The 20,915-nt window shown below is 42.6% G+C and overlaps 1 protein-coding gene across 2 annotated transcripts in view; it reads right to left on the reverse strand.

Moving 5' to 3' along the window:
* Positions 1-20,915, reverse strand: part of EXOC4 (exocyst complex component 4) — a 610,394-nt gene that overhangs the window by 84,476 nt on the left and 505,003 nt on the right. For both annotated transcript variants that reach the window (XM_034764261.1, XM_034764251.1), the window contains 2 exons: positions 20,627-20,763; positions 12,017-12,172 (listed from right to left, as the gene is read on the reverse strand). In XM_034764261.1, coding sequence (XP_034620152.1) covers positions 12,017-12,172; positions 20,627-20,763 — 293 coding nt within the window. The remainder of the gene's footprint in view (positions 1-12,016; positions 12,173-20,626; positions 20,764-20,915) is intronic.

Consider the following 20,915-nt stretch of genomic DNA (forward strand, 5'->3'; position numbering starts at 1 on the left):
ACCTGCTGGCTAATGCTGAAGACTGGGAGGTAACGGGATGCCTTTGACTTCAGCGGAAATACACCAGGGTTGAATCTGGCTCCGTTTTTCTCTACAGCATGTGACTGATTTTAATCAGTCTCATGGCTGTTTGGAATTGATTAAATCCCCCCAGGCTCCTCCTATGGAAAGGCTGGGCATTGCTAATAGATTCCTGGAAGTTGTCATAATAGTACTTACATTTTCCACACCAGCTGTGCTCCCCAACCAATACACTTTCATGGCTGACAGAGAAAGAGATCCAACAAGATTGAGCATAAGGGCAGACAGTTACAAATTATGTCATATCATTGTCTCCATCTTAGGTATTTCTATGCCCCCCGTCCCGTTACCCCAGCATCTGAGTACCTCCCAATCATTAATACGTTTATCCTCTCGGCACCCCTGTCGGGTAGAGAACAGCTGCTTTGCAGATTGAGAACCAAGGCACAGAGAGACTAAATGATTTGCACAAAGTAACACAGGGCGGCTAGAGGCACAGCCGGGAATAGAACCCATATCTCCTGAGTCCCAAGCTAGCGCCCTAACTGTACTCTGTAGGGTACACTTAAGCAACTTGTCAAACAGCAAGGGAATATCTCATTTCAGCTCTGCCTTGGTAGCTAGTACAGATGTCCGTACAATGTCTTCTGGAGCGTACCACATCTTAATATTGGGTATGTCTCATGGACACCTTCTCCTCTCCCATATGGACCATCATTTGCCCCCCTGGCAACGGCAGGAAGTTGAAGCTAGACAAATATTTAATGGTGAGAGAGATTAACCAACAATTTGCAAAGGATCGTGGTGGATTCTCTATCATTGGGAAATTTTAAATGAAGATTGGATGTTTTTCAAAAAGATCTGCTCTAGGAATTATTTTGGGGAAGTTCTATGGCCTGTGCTGAACAGGAGGTCAGACAAGATGATCACAGTGGTCTCTTCTGACCTTAGGATCTATGAACTGAATAACATCCCTATTGCAACTACAGCAATTTTTTTACATGAAAAAGTAATAAGCGGAAACACTTCATGTATTTTTAGCTTCTTTTAACTTGGTTTAGCAGCTGGAAACAGGGAGCGGAGTTAGTACAACGTAACTATGCAGTTCTTCACAGATCGCAGTTTGAACTGTTGGATTACGAAACACTAGCTTGCCATTACGTAAAAGAGTGATGACAATATAATTTGTACCCAAAGAACTCCAACTCTTTCCCAAAACAGTTTCTACAACACAAAAAGCAAAGAACAAAGTTTTATTGGCACTTGTTTGGGGTGACCTGCACAGCCATTACATGAATCATACAATCATCCCAAACTCAGGTCAATAAAAATCTACATCCCACACTACTGCATATTTGTTATTTTTAACACGGGGTGGGAACAAATGTGTCCCTTTCAATGAAATTATGCTGCTAAATTACTATTGGCATGTATGGGAAACAGTCATTTATTCTAAGAGAACAATGGTTTAGTAGGAATTTATAGCGAAAGTACAGCAAATATGTTCACTTGTTTTCCCAACTGTATCTATTTGGCAGCAGAAATCCAAGCTCACAATTCCATCATTACACACACACTGAAATCTGCAATGAAGATAACCTTCAACAAGCAACTCTGTCTTAAAAGACCACTTCAAAGTATCCCCAAGGATCCCCAGAGTGGGTTTGGGGTTTTTTTTTTTTACCTTCAGTTAACTCTCACCTTTATGAGGCAACTTACTTTTGCTGGTCTTTTGGGTGGCTGCTTAGGGCAAGTTTCACAATACATATTCAATACATATTAAATGCAATCCCCTATAATTCCTCCCCCTTTACATTAATGGAATATTATGTTTGCCCAGCTAAGCACTTAAAAGTAACGAAATACTAAAGTTAAGACTGAACATGCAACCTTAACTCTGACCCTCCATGTGTATTATGATAGTGTCTTCAGATACGCCATTATATACTGTTTCTCAAACAATACATTTTCCTTCTGAAGTTTATATATAAACATATGCCTGAGATACCAGATGAGCATGAATTTGGGAAATGTATTGTCATATACATCACCAGGGGCAGAGTTAAGGTAGCACATTTCGCCTTAACTCTTGAATTTCCTTTACTGAGTGCCCAACTCAGCAACCTTAATGTTGCATTAGCATAAATTTTTGAATGTAAGGCTTTTTTGCTTTGTATTTTTAAAGGAAAGGATTTTGTTCAAGTTTACAACAACAACAAAATACAATTTGTGGCAGATACTTAACATGAAAAATTCCAGCCCCAAAAGGTGAATATTTAAGAAAGCTAGAAACATGAAAAACAACAGGTTTGTAATGGAGTGTTTTGTGGAACGTTAATAATAGTGAATTCCTCACTGTATTGAGGGGTGTGCGTGCACATACACACACACAAGAGAGCGAGAGAATTATTACATATCAGCTACACAATGTGTAAAGAAAACCCAAGTGCATTTCTTCAGTATCCAGCTGTTCCTTCATTGGAGATTTTTCCTTATTCTTGTATTTGACACTAGCTCCAATAGCCTCATTGTGTTTTTATCTTCTTGTTTCCCATGAGGATTTGCGTGTGGGTCAATAGGGTCTACTCTTAATCTCCTTTTTGCCAAAGAATGCAGGTCTGGTCTGATTAAGTCATCTGACTAACAAAAATATCACTTGTCTAAGTATCATTCTGTTCCCCTCTGCTGTGTCATCTCTATTTCTGTAATATTCTCTCTCTAATACCAGGATTGGCTTTAGATCGGTTCTGTTTTATTGGAGACTCTGTAACATGCATAGCATGTTCTTAGCATTGCACACACAGGGACGCACAGCGGAAGACAGTGCCCCGCACCTAAAATGAAGATCCAGCAGAAAGAATGGGTTCTCTCTCCTCTTCCGGAGAAGCAATGGCTATGTTTTTCAGGGGATGAGATGTTAATAAAATTAAAACACACATTGACTTAGACTGGAAATACGTGATTTGATGGTGACACGAGGCTTCCCTCTCTCTTACTTTAATACTTACATAGTGAAAGGAAAACAAGTGTGCTTAAAAATAAGGGCCAATGAAGGGCAGACACGACGAATCAAGATCACCTTTGCTACATGTCCACATCAATACAAAACAGCGACGGAATGAGGCCTCCTATGTGCCCTTGGCAACAGCTTTACATTCACTTACTGCTACTCTTCCTTTTCATGGCCAAGAAATTAGCTTCAATTATTCCTTCAGCAAATGATGAATATGAATCAGTTCACTGGGAGAATGTGTCCAGGGAGCTGTGCGAACAAGAGGGGCCATTTGAGTGTCACCCTCCCCTTTTCCCTCTCTAGCCCCCCAAGGGAAAAATTACAGAGGGAGAGGAAAAAAAAACCTCTTGGGAAATTCCCTCAGGAGCAAATTTACCATTCTGACAAGGTCCCTTTTGTCATTTCCCACACTGTGCTTCGCAGCAGCTCCTCAAGGGCTGGTTTTTCAGAGTGAGAGTCAGACGCTCGTAGCTGACAGGCAGCACAATGAATTCAAACTTCAGCTAATAGCACTGTGCGGAGCTTGTAGCCAATGGTCCAGAATATCAGGGGCCAGACAAGAGGTGAACGTATGTGCGGTGGCCCGTGGGAAGCATAATATAGAATAATAATACTTATCACTTAGGTGGCACCTCTGCAAATACTAATTATTCTTCAGAACGCCTGTGGTAGGTATTTCCCCATCTGACAGATGATGAAACTGTGGCACAGAGAGGTTAAGTGACTTGCCCAACACCACATAGCACATAAGTGTCAGAGCAGATGTAAGAGCACAAGAGTTTCTGGATCCCAGCTCTGAGTTAAACCAATGAGACTGTGCTGCCTCAGAGGAAACATACATTTATAATTGCTATGCTTGCCGGCATCCCCGATACCACTCAATTCTTGCAGCGTATATGGTACACCAGTGAGAAAGAAGGATTTCCTTTGTGTGTTGAAAAAGATGCCCCATCGTTTCCTCAGCAAGCTAGTTAGACGGAAGGCCGGGATTCCCCCGCTGGCCAACTGTATAGGAAATGGCCTAAAATCACACAGCAAGTGCAGAATAGAACTTTGATTTCCTGACATATAGCTCTATTCTTCAGCCACAAAGTCAACCTTCTAGCTTAGCTCTGGCTGAGACTTGGAGTCTACATTTAAAAGCTTTATACAAAAGTTACCAAGGCAGACGCCTTTCACTTGAATTGAAAGAAACAAACCAAAAATCCTACAAAAAATATTGTTCTTGTTTATCAAAAAGAATTTAGAAAAATGGCCCTGACTTCACTTCAGTTGCCTTCTCTGTTCCAAACGTGGTCTGAGGATCATCAAGATATTGTCCAAGCACCAAAACAAAGACCAACAAGAGTGGATGTTATCTGCCAAAGGAATCACTCTAACATGATGCTCTGCAACAAGACCAATAAAAGCAAATTCAATAACTTTTTACAGAATTTGTGGTCTCATTTGTTGCAAAGTAGTCGCAAAAATTCAGGAGCGGCTCTAGCTTTTTTGCCGCCCCAAGCACGGCAGGCAGGCTGCCTTCGGCGGCATGCCTGCGGGAGGTCCCCGGTCCCGCGGATTGCCTGTGAGAGGTCCGCCGGTCCCGCGCCTTCGGCGTACCCGCCATTGAATTGCCGCCAAATCTGCAGGACCGGCGGACCTCCCGCAGGCATGCCACCGAAGGCTGCCTGACTGTTGCCCTCGGAGGGACTGGCAAGGCACCCCCTGCGGCTTGCCGCCCCAGGCACGCGCTTGGTGCGCTGGTGCCTGGAGTCGCCGCTGCAAAGATTCAACTTGTGAGGACATTTCTCTGAACTTCCAGACAGCAACACAGTCGAGAAAAACCAACAAAGCTATGCTGCTTTACAGCACTGAGCATCTAGCCCTCTCTAACACTGACCTAAATTGGAGGGTCACTGAGATTTGAAACAAATATCTCACTTGATCCCAGGGATCTGTAAGAGAGAAGAGCAAGATCAGCACTGGACAGCTACACATCTAAGGGGTCACAGGACCATAAGACAGGGGATCACTAACTTATTCGTAAAATAATAAAATAAGAAGGATAATGCATCACATGTTGTTCTTTGTTCATTTCCTCGACCAGTCTAATTCAGTTTCAATTATGTTGCCTAATGTACCATTGTGTATTAGCAAATGTCTTGTAGTATGCTGTGTAACAGTAACAAGGCATAGCAGAGTGCCAGGACTGTTGCTAAGCTCATTTCAATGGAGGATGCATCTTGCAGGAGTAACGAATCTGAAAGTGGGTGTTAAATTTCCTCATGCCTCAGCCATTTCTCTGAGGGTTGAATCATGAGTCTATGTAATCCACAGAAACAGGAAAGGAAAAGACACTTCTCTGCAATCACAGAACAAGTGCAGCACAAACAAATTGTCGCACCTCTGTGCTTCAAATGGAGGGACTGTCCCCTGACATTGAAGAGGAGCTCAGGCTTCCAGTGCCCATTTAGTTCTAGGCCTCACTGCTGAGATTCCCAACAAGGGGATTTTTCTGATGTAGATGTTTTCCACGGGGATTGGACAGAAATCCACAAACTAATTTCACATAGGCCACTCAACAGCCATCAGATGGTGACAACTTGCAGCCATGATAGACCTAGGCTGCACACTGCCTAGCAAGCAGGAGTGCCTCAGCCTGAGCTCAGGCAAGGCGGGTGAAGTAATATCGTTTATTGGGCCAACTTCGGTTGGTGAGAAAGACAAGCTTTCAAGCTTACACAGCTCTTCATGTCTGGGATCAGTCAGTGAGTCTAACTGGTGTGAGGAAAGAACCCTAACCCACCCCGAAGTCAGATTCCTAGATTTGTCCTGATTCCGCACTGCGTAATCACAAAGGTCACTTTTCAGCACCAAAGGCCCTTAAATGCCAATTTTAATACAGTTGTCACTTTAGGCACACAGGAATTGTCATTAGTCCATTTAGTCTGCCACCCTCCCTCCCGCTGCACCACAACAGATGGTTGTGTCAGAAAGTCACTTGATTTCTGACATTCTGGTTCAGGACTGGTCCAGCTAAATCTAGCATTCTGCCCCTAGCATGGGCCTGATACTTCAGAAGAAGGAAACACCAATAACTAAACATCGCCAAGGGGGCATGTTGCACATGGATGAGAGGAGGAAATAGGAGAAGAGATTTCTTCCTTGACCTTTTGCTGGCATGAGGTTTGAGTATCTTCATCATTAACTCAGCTTGCACTGGTAAAGATATTAATGACCACTACTCTTCGAGATCCACCTCCACCACAACTCTTAAGAAATCAGTCAATTTAAGATGGCTACATTCAGGACTGTTAGCATTTTAAACATCTATAGTAATAACAAATTGCAGATGTATGTTTGTATATAAATACTATAGTGGAGCAGGAGCTCTGTTATAATTAAGATTGAGAGTCAATTAAGATTGAGAGTTTAAAAGTCCACTATTCTAAGTGCTCTAAAAGCCACACAATAGCTCAGATTGTCTTGAAATTTGCTCTGCCTCCTGGGAGGTGTGGGGTAGGGTTAGTGGTCCAAATGTGGGGCCTCTCCAATATGTGCTTACAAAAATCACCTGTGTTCTAATTTATTTTGTTTTGCACACACCTGGGCTCAAACTATGGCTCTAATCATCCCCAAACTGATCTCAGCCGCTTGGGATTTCTCTCAGCTACTACATAACACCCCTTGCCCCTTTGGGGTACGTGTGTGTGTGTTATACTAAATACGTTACTCGGGGTTAATTAGGAACTCCAGAACATCAGTAGTTCAAGTCAAAAAGAATGAAATGCTCATATGCAGCAAGACTAGGGCTCTGCTGACAGTGAAAGGATTTGCAGACTCTCATGGTAACTGGGTGGCTCGAGGTGATAGCTGTGGCCATGTGAGCCCCCCCCATTAGCAGTTTTCAGAGGATGTGTGGGGTAAATGTTCCTTGTTTTGCCCGGAGACAGAAATGTCCAGTCTAAAAGTAATATTTCAAAGTGCTCTAGAAAACCAGAGGCAGACGCAGATTTTACTTTAGAAGCAGAGTCCAGGAAATTAGCATTAATTAAATAGACAGAAGATGAAATACTCCAGTAAGCACTCTGGATCTCCACTCTCCTCCCCACTCCTGCCTTCAGCTTGTACATGCACTTCTCACAGTCCCACCAGCTCCCCACCTCCCATTGCCCGTCCAAGCTTACCAGGGGCATGGGGTGGCAAGGAGGAGGATGGAGCTGGTGTGAGAGTAGGGGGCTCAGAGCAGCGGGAGCATGTGGGCGGTTGGAGCAATGGGTGTGATGGAGGGAATGCTGGAGCAATGTCAGAGCAGTGGTGGTGTAACACCTTTGGGACCAGTAAAACCACACTGGGCACAGAGGGGAATGTGCGTGGGGTGTTGCAGCAGTACAATGAAGAGCGGGGTAGAAAGGAGAGGGTCAGAGATGCAGAGTGAGGGTTGTTGGGGGCTTCAGCTCTGTGCCCCCAAATTCCCCCCACCCCCAGGTCTGTCTCCCCATCTGAAAAATGCCTCTACTTACTCCATGCTAGTCTCCGGACTGTTCCTGCATCCTTTCCCCAGCTCCTCAACCTGCAGGTCCCATTCTAACACCCACCTCTCTATAAGGAGGAGGCTGAGGAGGGAGAACTGGGCTGTGGTGGACAAGCAGAGAGACAGGAAATGATACAGGGGCAGTGAAGCGACTAACATGCGGCCAGTGCATTCTGTGGGCTGGATAATCATTGCCAAGGAGCCAGAGGCAGTGGAGGGGGAGAGTTGGGTGGTGGTACATGGGGATGCAGAGACATACTTGCAGAGAACAAACCAAATGCCCCAAATCTTTGTTAACACGGAGTTAGCTTGGTGGTACCTTGTGCCCTTTTGGAACATTGTGTTCAGCTAACCTCAAACCTCTGAAAACCATAATATACAGAGTTATGGTTCATGCCATCCCCGCAATGCATCCTTAGCGCTGCCCTTTATGAGTGATGCTCCAGTACACCAGTAACACCCCCTCCTCAGCATTCTGATTTTACAGATGCTGGGAGCTGAGCGCATGGGCACTGTAGGACAGATTTCCCCAAAGTAAAGATGCAATTTATTCACACAGAAACGATACACAGAGTGATCAGCTGGGCTCATAAAGGATCAGATTCTCCCTTACTCACATTGAGTAGTACCTTATTCAATGAGTAGCCGTCGTGAAATGAAAAGGGCAACTTGGGCAGTAAGGCACTACTTGGCCAGAGTAAGAACGGCAGAATCTGGCACTACAAATTTAGTGCAAAGCTATAAATCAGATCCCAATACCATTAACCGTCACAATAAGAAGGGCCAGATTCTCAGCTGGTGGAAACCGGCACAGCACCACTGACTTCAGTCTGAGAATCTGGTGCAAAGTTAGGAGTTCCGACACCAAAACAAGACCATATTGGGAGGAGTTCAAGTCACCCAATTATCCTTATTGTACCAGCAGATGTGTTACTTGAGCTCTGCAGCCAAATACATTCTGCTCTATCACCATCTCCATCCTGGAGAGCTCCTCAAACACAGCTCAGCTTGAGGTTTGCAGCGAAATGATTTTCACCCTGTGAACTCCCAGGATGCTGGGATGAGCAACACGGGTGCTGCTTTCTTTTTCACAGCTCTCCTAATACGTGTTGCCTCTTTAATGTAGTGCCCTTGCCACCTTTTGTGCTACAGAGCAGCTGCAACACAGAAGACCAGGGGGTTTGCTGTGATTTGCCAGTGGTCAGATCTAACATTCTTTTCTATTCTTTCCACTCAAAGTTAAGCCTGGAAATAATACATTTTTGGTTTTTATCTCTAACGTGCCCGATTCAGTAATGAACCGAATGCTAACCTTTATACAGCAAGAAGGGCACTTTATTTCACATCCAGCCAAGTGCCAAATAGCCTTCCCAGCTTCAAAAACTAATTATATCAGGAGAGGCACGACTGTTCTTTCCTTCCTGTCCTTGCCAAGTTCCAAACTACTATAATATGCTCAATCAGGTCTCTTTTGTCTATCCAACCACACAAGAATATTAATGGGGAGATTCACCCACTCCCTACTCTGACTTTTGACATCTAATCACAACAGAGATAGTGGCAGGTTAAAGACAACAGAATCAATCACTGTTAACAGAGATATGCATGAGGTTTTTGTAACGACACTATTTTGATTCTTCACTCTAATTAAGCTAATGAGTCACAGGAAACCTAAGGAAAAGAAAAAAATTAACAGTACTCCCCACCCCGCCATCCTCCAAAGACGAGTGTTAAAACTACAGAACATAACTGAATTAATATACTTAAAGGGATATTGTCAAATAGTTTAAGTACAACTGTGGCAAGGTGTTGCTCCCTCCCCAGACTGGGTGCCTGGCACTGCCTTGCTTCTGTTTCTTTCCTTTCAATCAAAATGCTACACAGCAGGGATGGGGGGTGGAGGGTGTTTCAAATCAGATCTCTGGGATCTGATTTATTAGCAAAACATTCACCTCCACACAAGTCTTTTTCCAGGCTCCAATAGTCCACCCAGCCCTCTCCCCAGTGCTTGCTCCCTTTACTGCTAACATAGTCCTAACATCCCATGGAGAGTTTCACAGGAGAAACTCTTCCTATCACACACCTTAGTCTCTGCTGTCTTCCCAATGCTGCCCTCCTAGACAGAGTGAGAGAGAGACATCCCCTTCCTCCCCGCTGACTCTGCCCCCCCTTAGTGCTACTGCCCTTGGTGCACCCCAGCTGTGCCTTTCCCAGGCTTAACTCTTTCCCTGCTAGCTCAGGAAGAAGGTCTGTGCACCTTGTCGTACCAATACATGAAGACAGTTAAATAGCAAGGTAATATGCATCTTTAAAATACCTTGGATGATTAGATAACAAACAATTGGACCTAGCAGGCTCATGAGTCAGTGAGAAATTAACCTCCACCTGAATTTCTGTGGGACCCATAAAAACAATGCATTGTTTCCCCCTAGCTCTGCGGCAACAATTAGACAGTGAATGTTATTCCCAGAGTTGCTCTCATATATCGATGCTACCAAGGTGTAAACAATGACAGAAGCAAAAAAACACATTAACTTGAGCTCTCGGAGTAATGATGATAGCGATTAGCTAAATGGGAAAATAAGACAAAAACTGGAGAAAGAATTAAATGCTATTTTCCAGCTTCCAGGAGAAATTAGACATCGAATAGCTTCCTAAGGAAAGTTTATAAGTCACATTGCTTATGAAGAAATGTCAATCAATGGATAGTAAAATTAAAAAATAAGAAAAAAAAACTGACATTAAGGTTGAAATCTTGGGGGCACCATTGAAGCTGATGAAAATTTTGCTACTCATTTCAATGTGGCCAGGATTTTATCCTAAGACTTTAACTTCGATCGGTATGATCCAGCATTAGCCATAAGAAAACCAAATAGTGGAAGGAAAGGAAAGATGTAAAGACCAGCTTTAACTTTAGCTGTGGGAAAGGAGGGATAATTCATGAAGGCTAAAACCATAAGAATTGGAAGTTTACTTCACAAGCAATACATGCTTTTCTCTCCCAGACTCCCAAATATCAAACAGAATTTTTAAAATATACTGACACCAATACAGCATGAGCAAACAGTTCTTCAACTACCCGTGATTTACGTTGTTAATCATTCCTTTCTCTAAACTGCATCATCTTTATTTTATCGTTCTTGCATTCACTGAATAAGTAAAAAGATAATTTGGGTGAATTAGATTAATTTTAAACAGCTTCACTTGCTCTTACAATATTATAGCTAAATGCCAATCAAAGAAACGATGAACAGTGATGGGAAAGCACAGGCTTGTGGCTAACCAGAAATGTAAAGATGACTAGCTTCTTCAGCATAAGCCAATGATTCATAGACACTGACTGTTGTTCACTGTGAAGCAATCTGATCATTTGTCTTTTAAACACTTTGGAACGTTACATGTTTTGGTTCGTGTTAATATGGAAGATAAAAACCACCATGCTGTTTGGGTTTAGGTGATCTTCCAAAGATTCCCATTGAGGTTTGCTAGTAGCTAGGAAGAGTCTTAGGATATGTTTACATTGAAATTGGAGGTGTGATTGCAACCCAGGTAGCGTGGCTGAAAATAGTGGAGAAGACACTGTGGCATGGAACCAGAAGCAGGCTAGCAACGTGAGTGAATACGTAGGGTTCTGGGCAGGCATGCAAGCCTGTGTTGCTGTGCCTTCATTGCTATTTTAGCTAGATTGAAGCTAATGCGGCTATGCCTACCGAAGCTGCAATCACACCTTTGATTCCAGATAGACACATCCATCCATAATCCATTCTGTAACGGACTGGCCCTCACTGCAGCTCCATCCCCACTTGTTCTCAGCTTTCCCTTTCAGTGACCCCCAATGTCCTGTGACCACCATCGCCCCTTTCGTTTCCAATGAACCCAAAGCTCCCTTTGTGCCAGTTCCTGTCATGGTTCAAAGGGCTCCCAGCAGAGATAGAATTCCACTCCTTTTCTTTTTCTCCTGCCTGGCTCTCGGGAGTGGAAGATCTCCACTTCCTCCTCTCTCCATCCTGGCTGTTAGGAAAGGGATAACTAAGGGCAGGTTTCTCTGCCCACCCACAGCAAGCAGAGCACATGTCGATGGAGCTCAGCAACATATCAAGAAGTACGAGATTCCTGCTGGTGACCTGCTTCAAGACTGCAATCCACAGAATAGGAATCATTACCAAGTATTAGGCAGTTGCACGGGGATTCTTTGTACTGTTACACCCCAGTTCAGCAAGCCACTTCAGCATGTGCTTAACTTTAAACTCATGCATAAGTCTCATGGAATTAAATGGCACTTAAGTCCATGCTTAAATGCTTTGCTGAATAAGAATGGACTTAAGCATATGTATAAGTGGTTTATGATCTGGGGTCATAAACACTAGACAAACTTTAAAAAGAAAGAGGTAATTTGTATAACTATAATCCATTGTTGTTACTGTAGTGTCAAGGCGTATTAGAACATCAATTAAAAAATATGTTACCTTATAAAGTCTTCCTCTTCTTCTCTCTTTGGTCTGAGTTGCTTGGGCTGGGCCATGTTGATCCAGTTGGGCAGAGACTTCAAGAGCCTGGTAATGTCGTCATCTTTTGCCCAGGATGCACTGATAACCAGCTTTTCATCTGACTGAGCAATGCTCCTAAGTGAAACCAACAATGGTCACGTTAGGAAAAGGGCAAGTCTTACTTGTCGCGTGGGTAATGGCTTCACAGATATTTGATACTCTCTCCTTTACATTATAAAAATGTACAGTACTAATGAACATTCCACGAGGAGGTCAACAAAGAGTGTAACTCTCCATTTATCCACAGGATGGCAGCAGGAAGGGCAGCTGCAGTGCAAGATTCTCCACACTGCCCCCTGCCTATGCACTTCCATTATGTTCTTTGAAGGGACAATAGAGATAAGATCCTCAGATTCCTTGAAGTCAATGGTGCTACACTGATTTACACCACATGTTGAGAGAATAGCTGATTTTTTTTTTTTTTTTTTGTGGCTGAACTGAAAAATCCCGCCAAATTCAGTTAGTTTTGAACTCAAACAGATTTTTTTGTTTGTTTTTTTCTTACCAAAAGAAAAACAAACAAATACAAAAAAGAATTTGGTTGAACAAAATGTTTCAGTCAGCCTTAAATGAATTTTTTTCACTTTTTTGTTATGATACAGGTTTTCCACTCTTTTCTGGTTTCCTTCAAATAAACATAGTTACATTTCAAAACACAGTTTCAAAACGAAAAGCTGAAAGGGGTCTTTTGAAAATGTTGAAACAAACCATTTTGACTTTTAAAAAAAATCTTTATTTTTGATTTGGCTGAAACTGAATTTGACCCCAAACTGCATTTTCACCGAATTTACTATTCAACCAAAATTTTTTGCTCATCTCTAATCTTGTCTAATACGGGCAGAGGGTAGTTTAGTCTCCATGGCTCATTTGCTCTTTGGAATTTCTGCTGAGATTGCTAACTAGTGCCAACTCTGCCATGACCTCATGCCATATGGGTATCTGTCCAGCAAGGACTGGGTGAAAACCATCAACTTATTTCATACTAGTTGTCAGACAGTTGCCAATGGTAGTAGCTTTGGGAGTATATCTGAGGCAGTGGCTAGGAGATTAATGGTTCTGTATCCTACTCCCAGCTGTTTGAAACATCTAATATGAGATATATCAGCTAAACAGTTTGTATAGACCTGAATCAAAGATTATATTGCATTCTAATTACAAAGACTTTCCTGTTTAACATTTTTGGCAGTATAATGAATGTCTATGCTCTTGAAAACCATGCTGGTAATTCCAGGTGACAGAAGGGACATTTCATATAAAGGTGCTGATTAGCGCCTCTTTTCTCAGCTGAAATTACACAGGGATGAATAGCAGCATATGACCTAGCACATATAACCTCCCCACTTGTTCTCCACTGACCACCAGTGCCCCAGTTGGAGGAAATTAAGAACCATGCATTGGTGGGCTTCTCTTCTTGTGAAGTGGTCAGTAGTTTGAAAGGAGCTCAGAAACACTGCTCTAGTGGTTAAAGGAGGGGAGCGCGAGTCAGAGTTCACAGGGTCATGGGCTGTGTTCCAGCTCCATCACTGACTTTCTGTGTGACCTTAAGCAGGTCCCCAAAGCTCTCTGTGCTTCTGTTGGTCCATCTATGAAGTCTACGCATGGTGTGCAGCAGGTTGTGGATGTGGAGGCTACATGCAGGTCCCAGTAATGTTAACAGCAAGGTAGTGTGTGTGGCAGTCAAGCCCCTTGCATACTCACTCTTACTCTGAGGAGCATGGGGTAGGCAGAAAATGGGCAGGGTATGAGAAGAAAGGAAACATCTCAAGAGAAATGGGTTTAAGCCTGATCCTCCTCCTACTGAGATGTTGAGCTACAGATTAAAGCTGAATCAAGTTCCCCTCAGCTCCCAGCACAACTCATCGCTTTTCATCCCACCTGCACTGGGCCTAAATGAGAATACCACACCTCCCCGAGGGGTAGTAAGAATCTAATTAATTAATTGTTTGCAAAATGTTTTGAGACCCTTAAGACGGAAGGTGCTGAAGAAGTATACCTGTTATGTTCCTTATTTCCAGTTAGTGCAATGGGAACCCTAAGGATATTTGCCCCAGACCTGCCAATGGCTGGTATGGCCTTGACACAAAACCCACCTTCTCTAACACCAACTTAAAACACTTCCGTCATTAGCCAAGTGTTAGTGACTAACTGGTGATTTTTGAGAGGCTTTATGGTGTGTGGAAAAGCCACCCTTATTTTAAATGCATTGAAGGTATGTTATGGTAAAGGAAAGGGGGTAAAAGAAATTAAATTCACCCAGTGTCTATGAGCTGCTAAAAGGAATATAGTGAAAATGGCAATGAGGCATCACGAGACAACACAGATTTGCCTCTAAATGGGACAGATTACCTTCTCTCACCACGAACACCCATCAACTCATTGTACCTTTCAAGCAACACCAAGAAGGCAACCCTAAATTCTCAAATACACACCATTTGCAAAAGTGAATCGCTTGCTGCTTGTCACATATACTTGCAGACGAGCTTCACTTTTCTACCCTAATATTTCATGTTTAATCTGCCACAGAGAAAATGAAGCACTTTTGTTTTCAGCAGCACAAGATCTCAATGTCTGAATATCAATTTTGCCTCCTACTGCTATTTGGAACTTTGCATTTTTTCACTGGTAAAAATGGAATCTAACTCAAACCTTATTTAAAAAACACTCCACAAACAACCCAACAACAAAGCAAAAATGCAGGTAAACGTTGTCTTGAACAAAAATGCTGCACCATTGTATACAGAGTCAGAAATCAATGTTTCCTATTAATTTATTATTAAATTATTATTATTAGACATTTGAGACAGAAAAGGCAAATGAGGTCATTTCCGTCCATTTCCCCTGCTAATGCAGGATGACTGTTCCCTATACTATATTAGCTAGTGCTTTGTCCAGTCAAAATTTAAATGACTGAAGCAATGGAACTACTACTACTTCCTTGAAAGTCTATTTCACAGTCGAACAAATCTAACTCTGGGGGAAAAAAACCCTGATACGATGTCTACGTTTTTCTCAGCTTAATTTTATTCCATTACTCCCAGTTACAACCCTGGTAACAGCCTCAATTCCTCACTGCCCTTACTGTTCACACTCTTCAATTATTTATAGACCATTATCATATCCTTTCAGATGCCTAGGATTGAATGCAGTCTTCGAGAGCATTCTTACCAGCATTGTACAGAGAAAGACACAGTTACCTGTCTGCTTTACAATGTGAGACATCAGCTGCTCAAAATCACATGGACTTTTTTGTTTTGTCACTGCCATACTGAACTGCAAGCTCAGATCCAATGTATTGTCTGTCTATTCTTTTCCAGCATCATGGACTTTCAAGAGTCTTTTTCCTATTGTTCTTGATTATCTGGCTTCAGAAGCATTAGTTTGTATCCTTCACTTCTGCATTATATCCTGTTCATGGGGCCATATACAACTGGTGCTTTAAACAGAACTCTCATGTATGTGTGCAACACCTCCTGATTTTATTGACCTGCTGTTTTTACTCCATTTACCCGCTCATTAGTGGAGATGTTAAATAGGAAAGGAGCTAGCACTAATCCCTGTGGTAACTCACCAGATATCCAGCCTCTACCATCAACTGCATGGTCCTTTACCAGTACCCTTCCTTTGGTCTTTCATCTGGATTTCAGTCTACATGATAACTTCAAGTGTTGATCTAACTTAGATCTTTAATAACACATCATAAGACACTATGAAAAGCTTTACTAGAGTCCAGAATAGTTATTTACAAATACCCCTCCCACCATAAAAAACCCTGTGCAATTACTCTGCTACAGTAATGGGGTTAATCATTATCACCAGTGCCATAATCTGCTAATTAATTCACAGCTCAATGGGCCACAGACAGAGCCATCTGTGTGGCTGTTTGTACGGAGCTCCCAGGAGGGGGCAGGAAAATAGGTGTAACACTTGAACAGGTGATGGTGCACCGTTGAGAAGGGCCCACCCCTCCATAGCTCAGCGAGTTTTATTCATAAAACATCTGCCAGTGGTAGTAGCCACAGATTCGCACCGTTTCCCCTTTGGAGCAGTTGTGCAGAGTGATTGCTAACGGTCTCTGGACACAGCTGGGGTGCCAAGCCTTTTCATTAGGAAAACAACTGGGGGCCAGAGGGGCTAATTGGATTCAGTTATTTCATGACAAACGCAGTCGGGAATGATATTTCCTTTTGCAGGACCAAGGTAGAAGCTACTCCGAACTTTAGCAATTGGTGATTCATAACCGTTTCCACGCTGTGATTTGTCCATGCTGGTGAGTGTTTAGAATCTATTATTAATGTGTGCTCAATACGAGCCAAAGACAGGTCCCTTCCCTGAAAAACATACATGTCTAAATAGACAATGTACAAGCCAAAAACATACATACAAAACAGTGGGAGAAAGAAGCAAATAACAGCCACTCTTTAGGATGGAGTGAAGATGTCCGCTGGTTAGGGCACCAGCCTGAGACACTGGAGACCTGGGATAAATTCCCTGTTCAGCTGCAGACTTCCTGCATGACTATGAATGAGTCACGTAGGGTACGTCCACATTGCAACTGGGAGGTGTGACTGCAGCACGTGCAGAAATACCCAAGCTATTCTCCTGGTCCTAGCTAGATCAAAGCTAGTTTGAGTAACAATGGTAGTGAAGTTGCAGTGATATTAGCTGGCTGCATGGGCTAGACCTGCCCACCTACAATCTTGGGTACACAGCTGAGCGGCCTCCATGGCTTTACTGCTATTGTTACTTGAGCTAGCTTGATCACAGCTATCTTGGCTATGTCCACAGGTGTTGCAATCACATTTCCCGATTGCAGTGTAGACATACCCTAAGTCTCTTTGTGCCTTGGTGGCACAGCAGGAATCAGGCTTTGGAAAAAATGTTTGTAGGGAATTAGAGTACTCTCTGAGGGACTGAGGGTGAGGACAGGTTGCCTGAAAGAGTTAAGAGAGGAAATCTGGCAGCTCTAACAGGATAAATCACCATGAAAAGCTAAGATCAGCTAGCTGGTTCAAGACACAGCAAGGTTTGTTTGTGGTGGAAGAGGAACATGGTGAGGAACTAAAAGAGGAAGGATTGATTGGAATCAACAAAAATGGGCAGCCACGTTGATGTGGTTAGGTCTTTTCAGTTCCTAAAACATCGTATCGTTCTTTGTTGATATCCCCCAGCCCAGTGACAATCTTTTGGTAAAGACTGATTCGATTCAGCAACAGACCATATATTGATCTGGCTATGTCACCAATACCAGGGTAGGGGAAGCTGGCAAATGTTTTCTTAGTAATATTTCACTCCAACATTAAAAAAAAAAAAAAAAGCAAATTTCACTCTGGGCCATTTTTCGGTCCCCAATTTTGCTTTCCATGAAACACTCGTGAATGCACTCTTTGCATCCAAACATGAATTTTCAAAATGTTGTTTTTCAGGATGAAAACGGACCTTTGCCAACATGAACATTTTAAATTTAAGAAACTTTCAAGGAACATAGGACTTGCCAGATTAGCTTAGAACCAAGGTGCAGCTAGGTTAATGCCCTTTCTCTGACTGTGGCCAGTATCTGATGCTTTAGAGGAAGATGTCAGTGCCCCACAATAGGCGGATATGGGATAATCTGGCTCCCACATCAGGGCTGACTTAAACCCTGAAGCACAAGGCTTAATAACCCTGCCAACATGGGGTTTTCTTGATATCTACATACATATTTTGAATCTTGTTAGATTAGATTAATGGAGATATCCTATCTCCTAGAACTGGAAGGGACCTTGAAAGGTCATTGAGTCCAGCCCCCTGCCTTCACTAGCAGAACCAAGTACTGATTTTGCCCCAGATCCCTAAGTGGCCCCCTCAAGAATTGAACTCACAACCCTGGGTTTAGCAGGCCAATGCTCAAACCACTGAGCTATCCCTCCCCCCTTGTCCTCACTGGAAAATTAAAATAAAACTGAAACGGAACTGGAAAAGCCTCAGATTTCAAGTTTCTGGCACAATGTGAACATTTCACATGGTCTATATCAGTCCCCTCTACCAAAGAATGAGTTTCACTTTCAGGATTCATGCAACCTTTGTCATAGGGCAGCTGAAAAACGTGGGTCCATTCCTCCAAATCAGAACACTCTGGTTAGGAATGGCCATGAATAAGTCCAGTGCTCCATACAATTCAATTCTGCTCTATACCCGCTTTGTCAAAGGAAGGTTTAAGAAATGCTGCAGGGTACAGTTAGGATTCTATACATCCAGGGAAAGTTTCTTCCTAACCACCAAAACATCACTATTAAACAATAGCTATTACATGGCTAAAGCTGAAAGGATTCAGGATATTGGTCATTTGGTAATCTGTACACAGCAGATTCACCACGTGACTAGAGAAGACCATATGGGCTATTTGAATTATTTTTTCTATTAGAAACACACATACACAAAGCCAAGCTAATGAACCAACTGCACAAGTCTTCTATTATTTACCTTTCTAGATTATAAAGAACCTGTCAACATGGCATCTCACTCTGTATACTACTTAGTAAGACTTGCAATGTTCATATTTGTGGTTTCCCTGAACTCCAAAGAAAATGGAGTTTTCTCCCTTATACTGTCATTTGCTGCCCACCATCGCTATCATGCACACACAAAAACTTCCTTCCCAGAAAGCCCTTTGACTTAACCCTTATTGTACTGCCACTTAAACAACTTAAGCTGTAAATTTGTAGGGCCAGATGCTTAGGTGGAGTTCCACTGACTTTAAAGGAGCTGATTTTCATCAGTTGAAGATTTAGCCTTAATATTTCCAAATATTACCAATGTTTGAAGGTGGGTCCATTAAGACTAATTGTTGGTTCACCTCTGTCCTTCCCAAAAACCTTGGGGGAAAACCATGGTTCACAGGGCAAGAGCTTTGGCGACATGAGAGCTCCCAGCAGAGGGCATTGCTACCTTATGGATTTGATCATCTCTTTGCAATATCTCAAGCTACTCTCTCTCACACACACGTATATGAAAATAGGGGTAGCAGAATTTCTCCTGTCCCTGTTATGCTCTTCTGAATCATGTGAACTGTATATAGATTTCTATTTCCGTCAGTCATTTGCTAGCAGCAAAACTAGAACATTTCCTGTTTTTCCTCCTGCTGTAATCAGGATATGGTAGTCCAAATTAGTGCTGTCCTAATTACTCCTCGGCAGGTGTCAATCCTAGGGATGGTGTCAAGAAAGCAAGCAAGCAAGATCCTTTATCAAATTCGACCAACAGCTGTAAAGAAATTACTTCCTACTGCCTGATTTCGGTTCATAAGGTTTATTGAAACAGGCATAATAAAGGAACATTAATTGTAATAATACATAATATATATGTATATAGACACGCACACCACACATGTATGTATATGGTGTTAATAATATTCCCATAGGTAGCCCATAACCAGATGACACTTTTCTGAATGAAATCAGGCAATAAGAAATAATTTCTTAACACTACAGGTTGAAACACGCAAAGGGATTTTACTACTTTCCCTGCTACCACCAGCTTCAATTAGCTCTTAAAAGGTACTATATATGGTACTAATATGGCCCACATTACCACAGTACCTGAGCACTTCATAGTCTTTAGTGTTTTTATCCTCACAACACCCCTGTGAAGCTTTTATCCCCATTTTACAGATGGGGGAAACTGAGACACGGGGAGACTAAGCCACTTGCCCAAGGTCACAGAGGAAGTTGGTGGCAGAGAAGGGAATTAAACCAGAGGCCCCTGAGTCCCAGGCTAGCATACTAACCACTAGCACATTCTTTATTTCCTAGCCTAGGTTCCCATGTGGTGGTGCTGTTAGATTTCAGCCCCAGAAGAGGCTGCTCTTTAGGGATGGTTGAATTGAGTCCTGTATGTAAAGCACTTTAGGATCCTTTGGGGAAAATGGTGCTATAGAAATGTTAAATGTTTTTAATATTAAATAAAATCCTGTGTATATTGTGTGCATATATTATAGCCACGGACTTCAAAGCTGTTTAGGGGACTTGGATGCCCAGATTCATTAAAATGAATAGGAATTGGGCACTGAAACCAGCTGGCTTTAAAAATCTCATTCTATATATCTTGAGAACTCGTAATATGAAAGGATTCAACTTGTTTTCTCACTGCATGTAGCCAAGTATAACAGAGCTGATGTGATCAGATGGTTATGGAGACCACACATTTTCCACCCTTCTTTCCCCGATCTCCATCTCTCTGATTAAGAAAAAGGACGTGTTTCTTTGGATTCTACCAACCACCTGCATCGGTGTTTTTGGAAAGTATGCATATGGGTGTGAAAAGTCACTGGGTCTTCCCAGCCTCTTGGATGGCTATTATCTCAGATTTCTCTCCCACCCACTAACCAAGCAGACAAGCTTTCCAGGAGGAAGTAACTCCATCCTGCACATACTGAAATAAAATAACACTTCAGACCTACACATCTTTCATCTTAATCCTCCCCAACAATTTTGTGAGGTAGGGCTCATTCTCCTTATTGTATAGGAAGGTCTGGTTCCCTGGGCTAGGATGTACCTGTAGGCAGTAGTGCAGGTTTCCTTGTAGTCCTGGAGCTTCACACACACCATGTTGAGGAACTGATCTGAATAAGCACTCAGGTCATGCATCAGATTCATGAGGTCCTGTACTGTCTTCTCCACAATTACTGTACTCTGGAAAAGAAAGCGCATGGTGACATTACATTTTCCATACAACAAATGGAAGAAGATGTGGAGAATAGGCAAGAGAACCACAGATCACGGAAGGGATGAGTGTGACAATCTGCTGGGGAGCCATTGTGTTACCCCTCTCAGTCCCAGCAAGT

This window comes from Trachemys scripta, chromosome 1, assembly GCF_013100865.1.
Source record: "Trachemys scripta elegans isolate TJP31775 chromosome 1, CAS_Tse_1.0, whole genome shotgun sequence".
Taxonomy (NCBI): Eukaryota; Metazoa; Chordata; order Testudines; family Emydidae; genus Trachemys; species Trachemys scripta.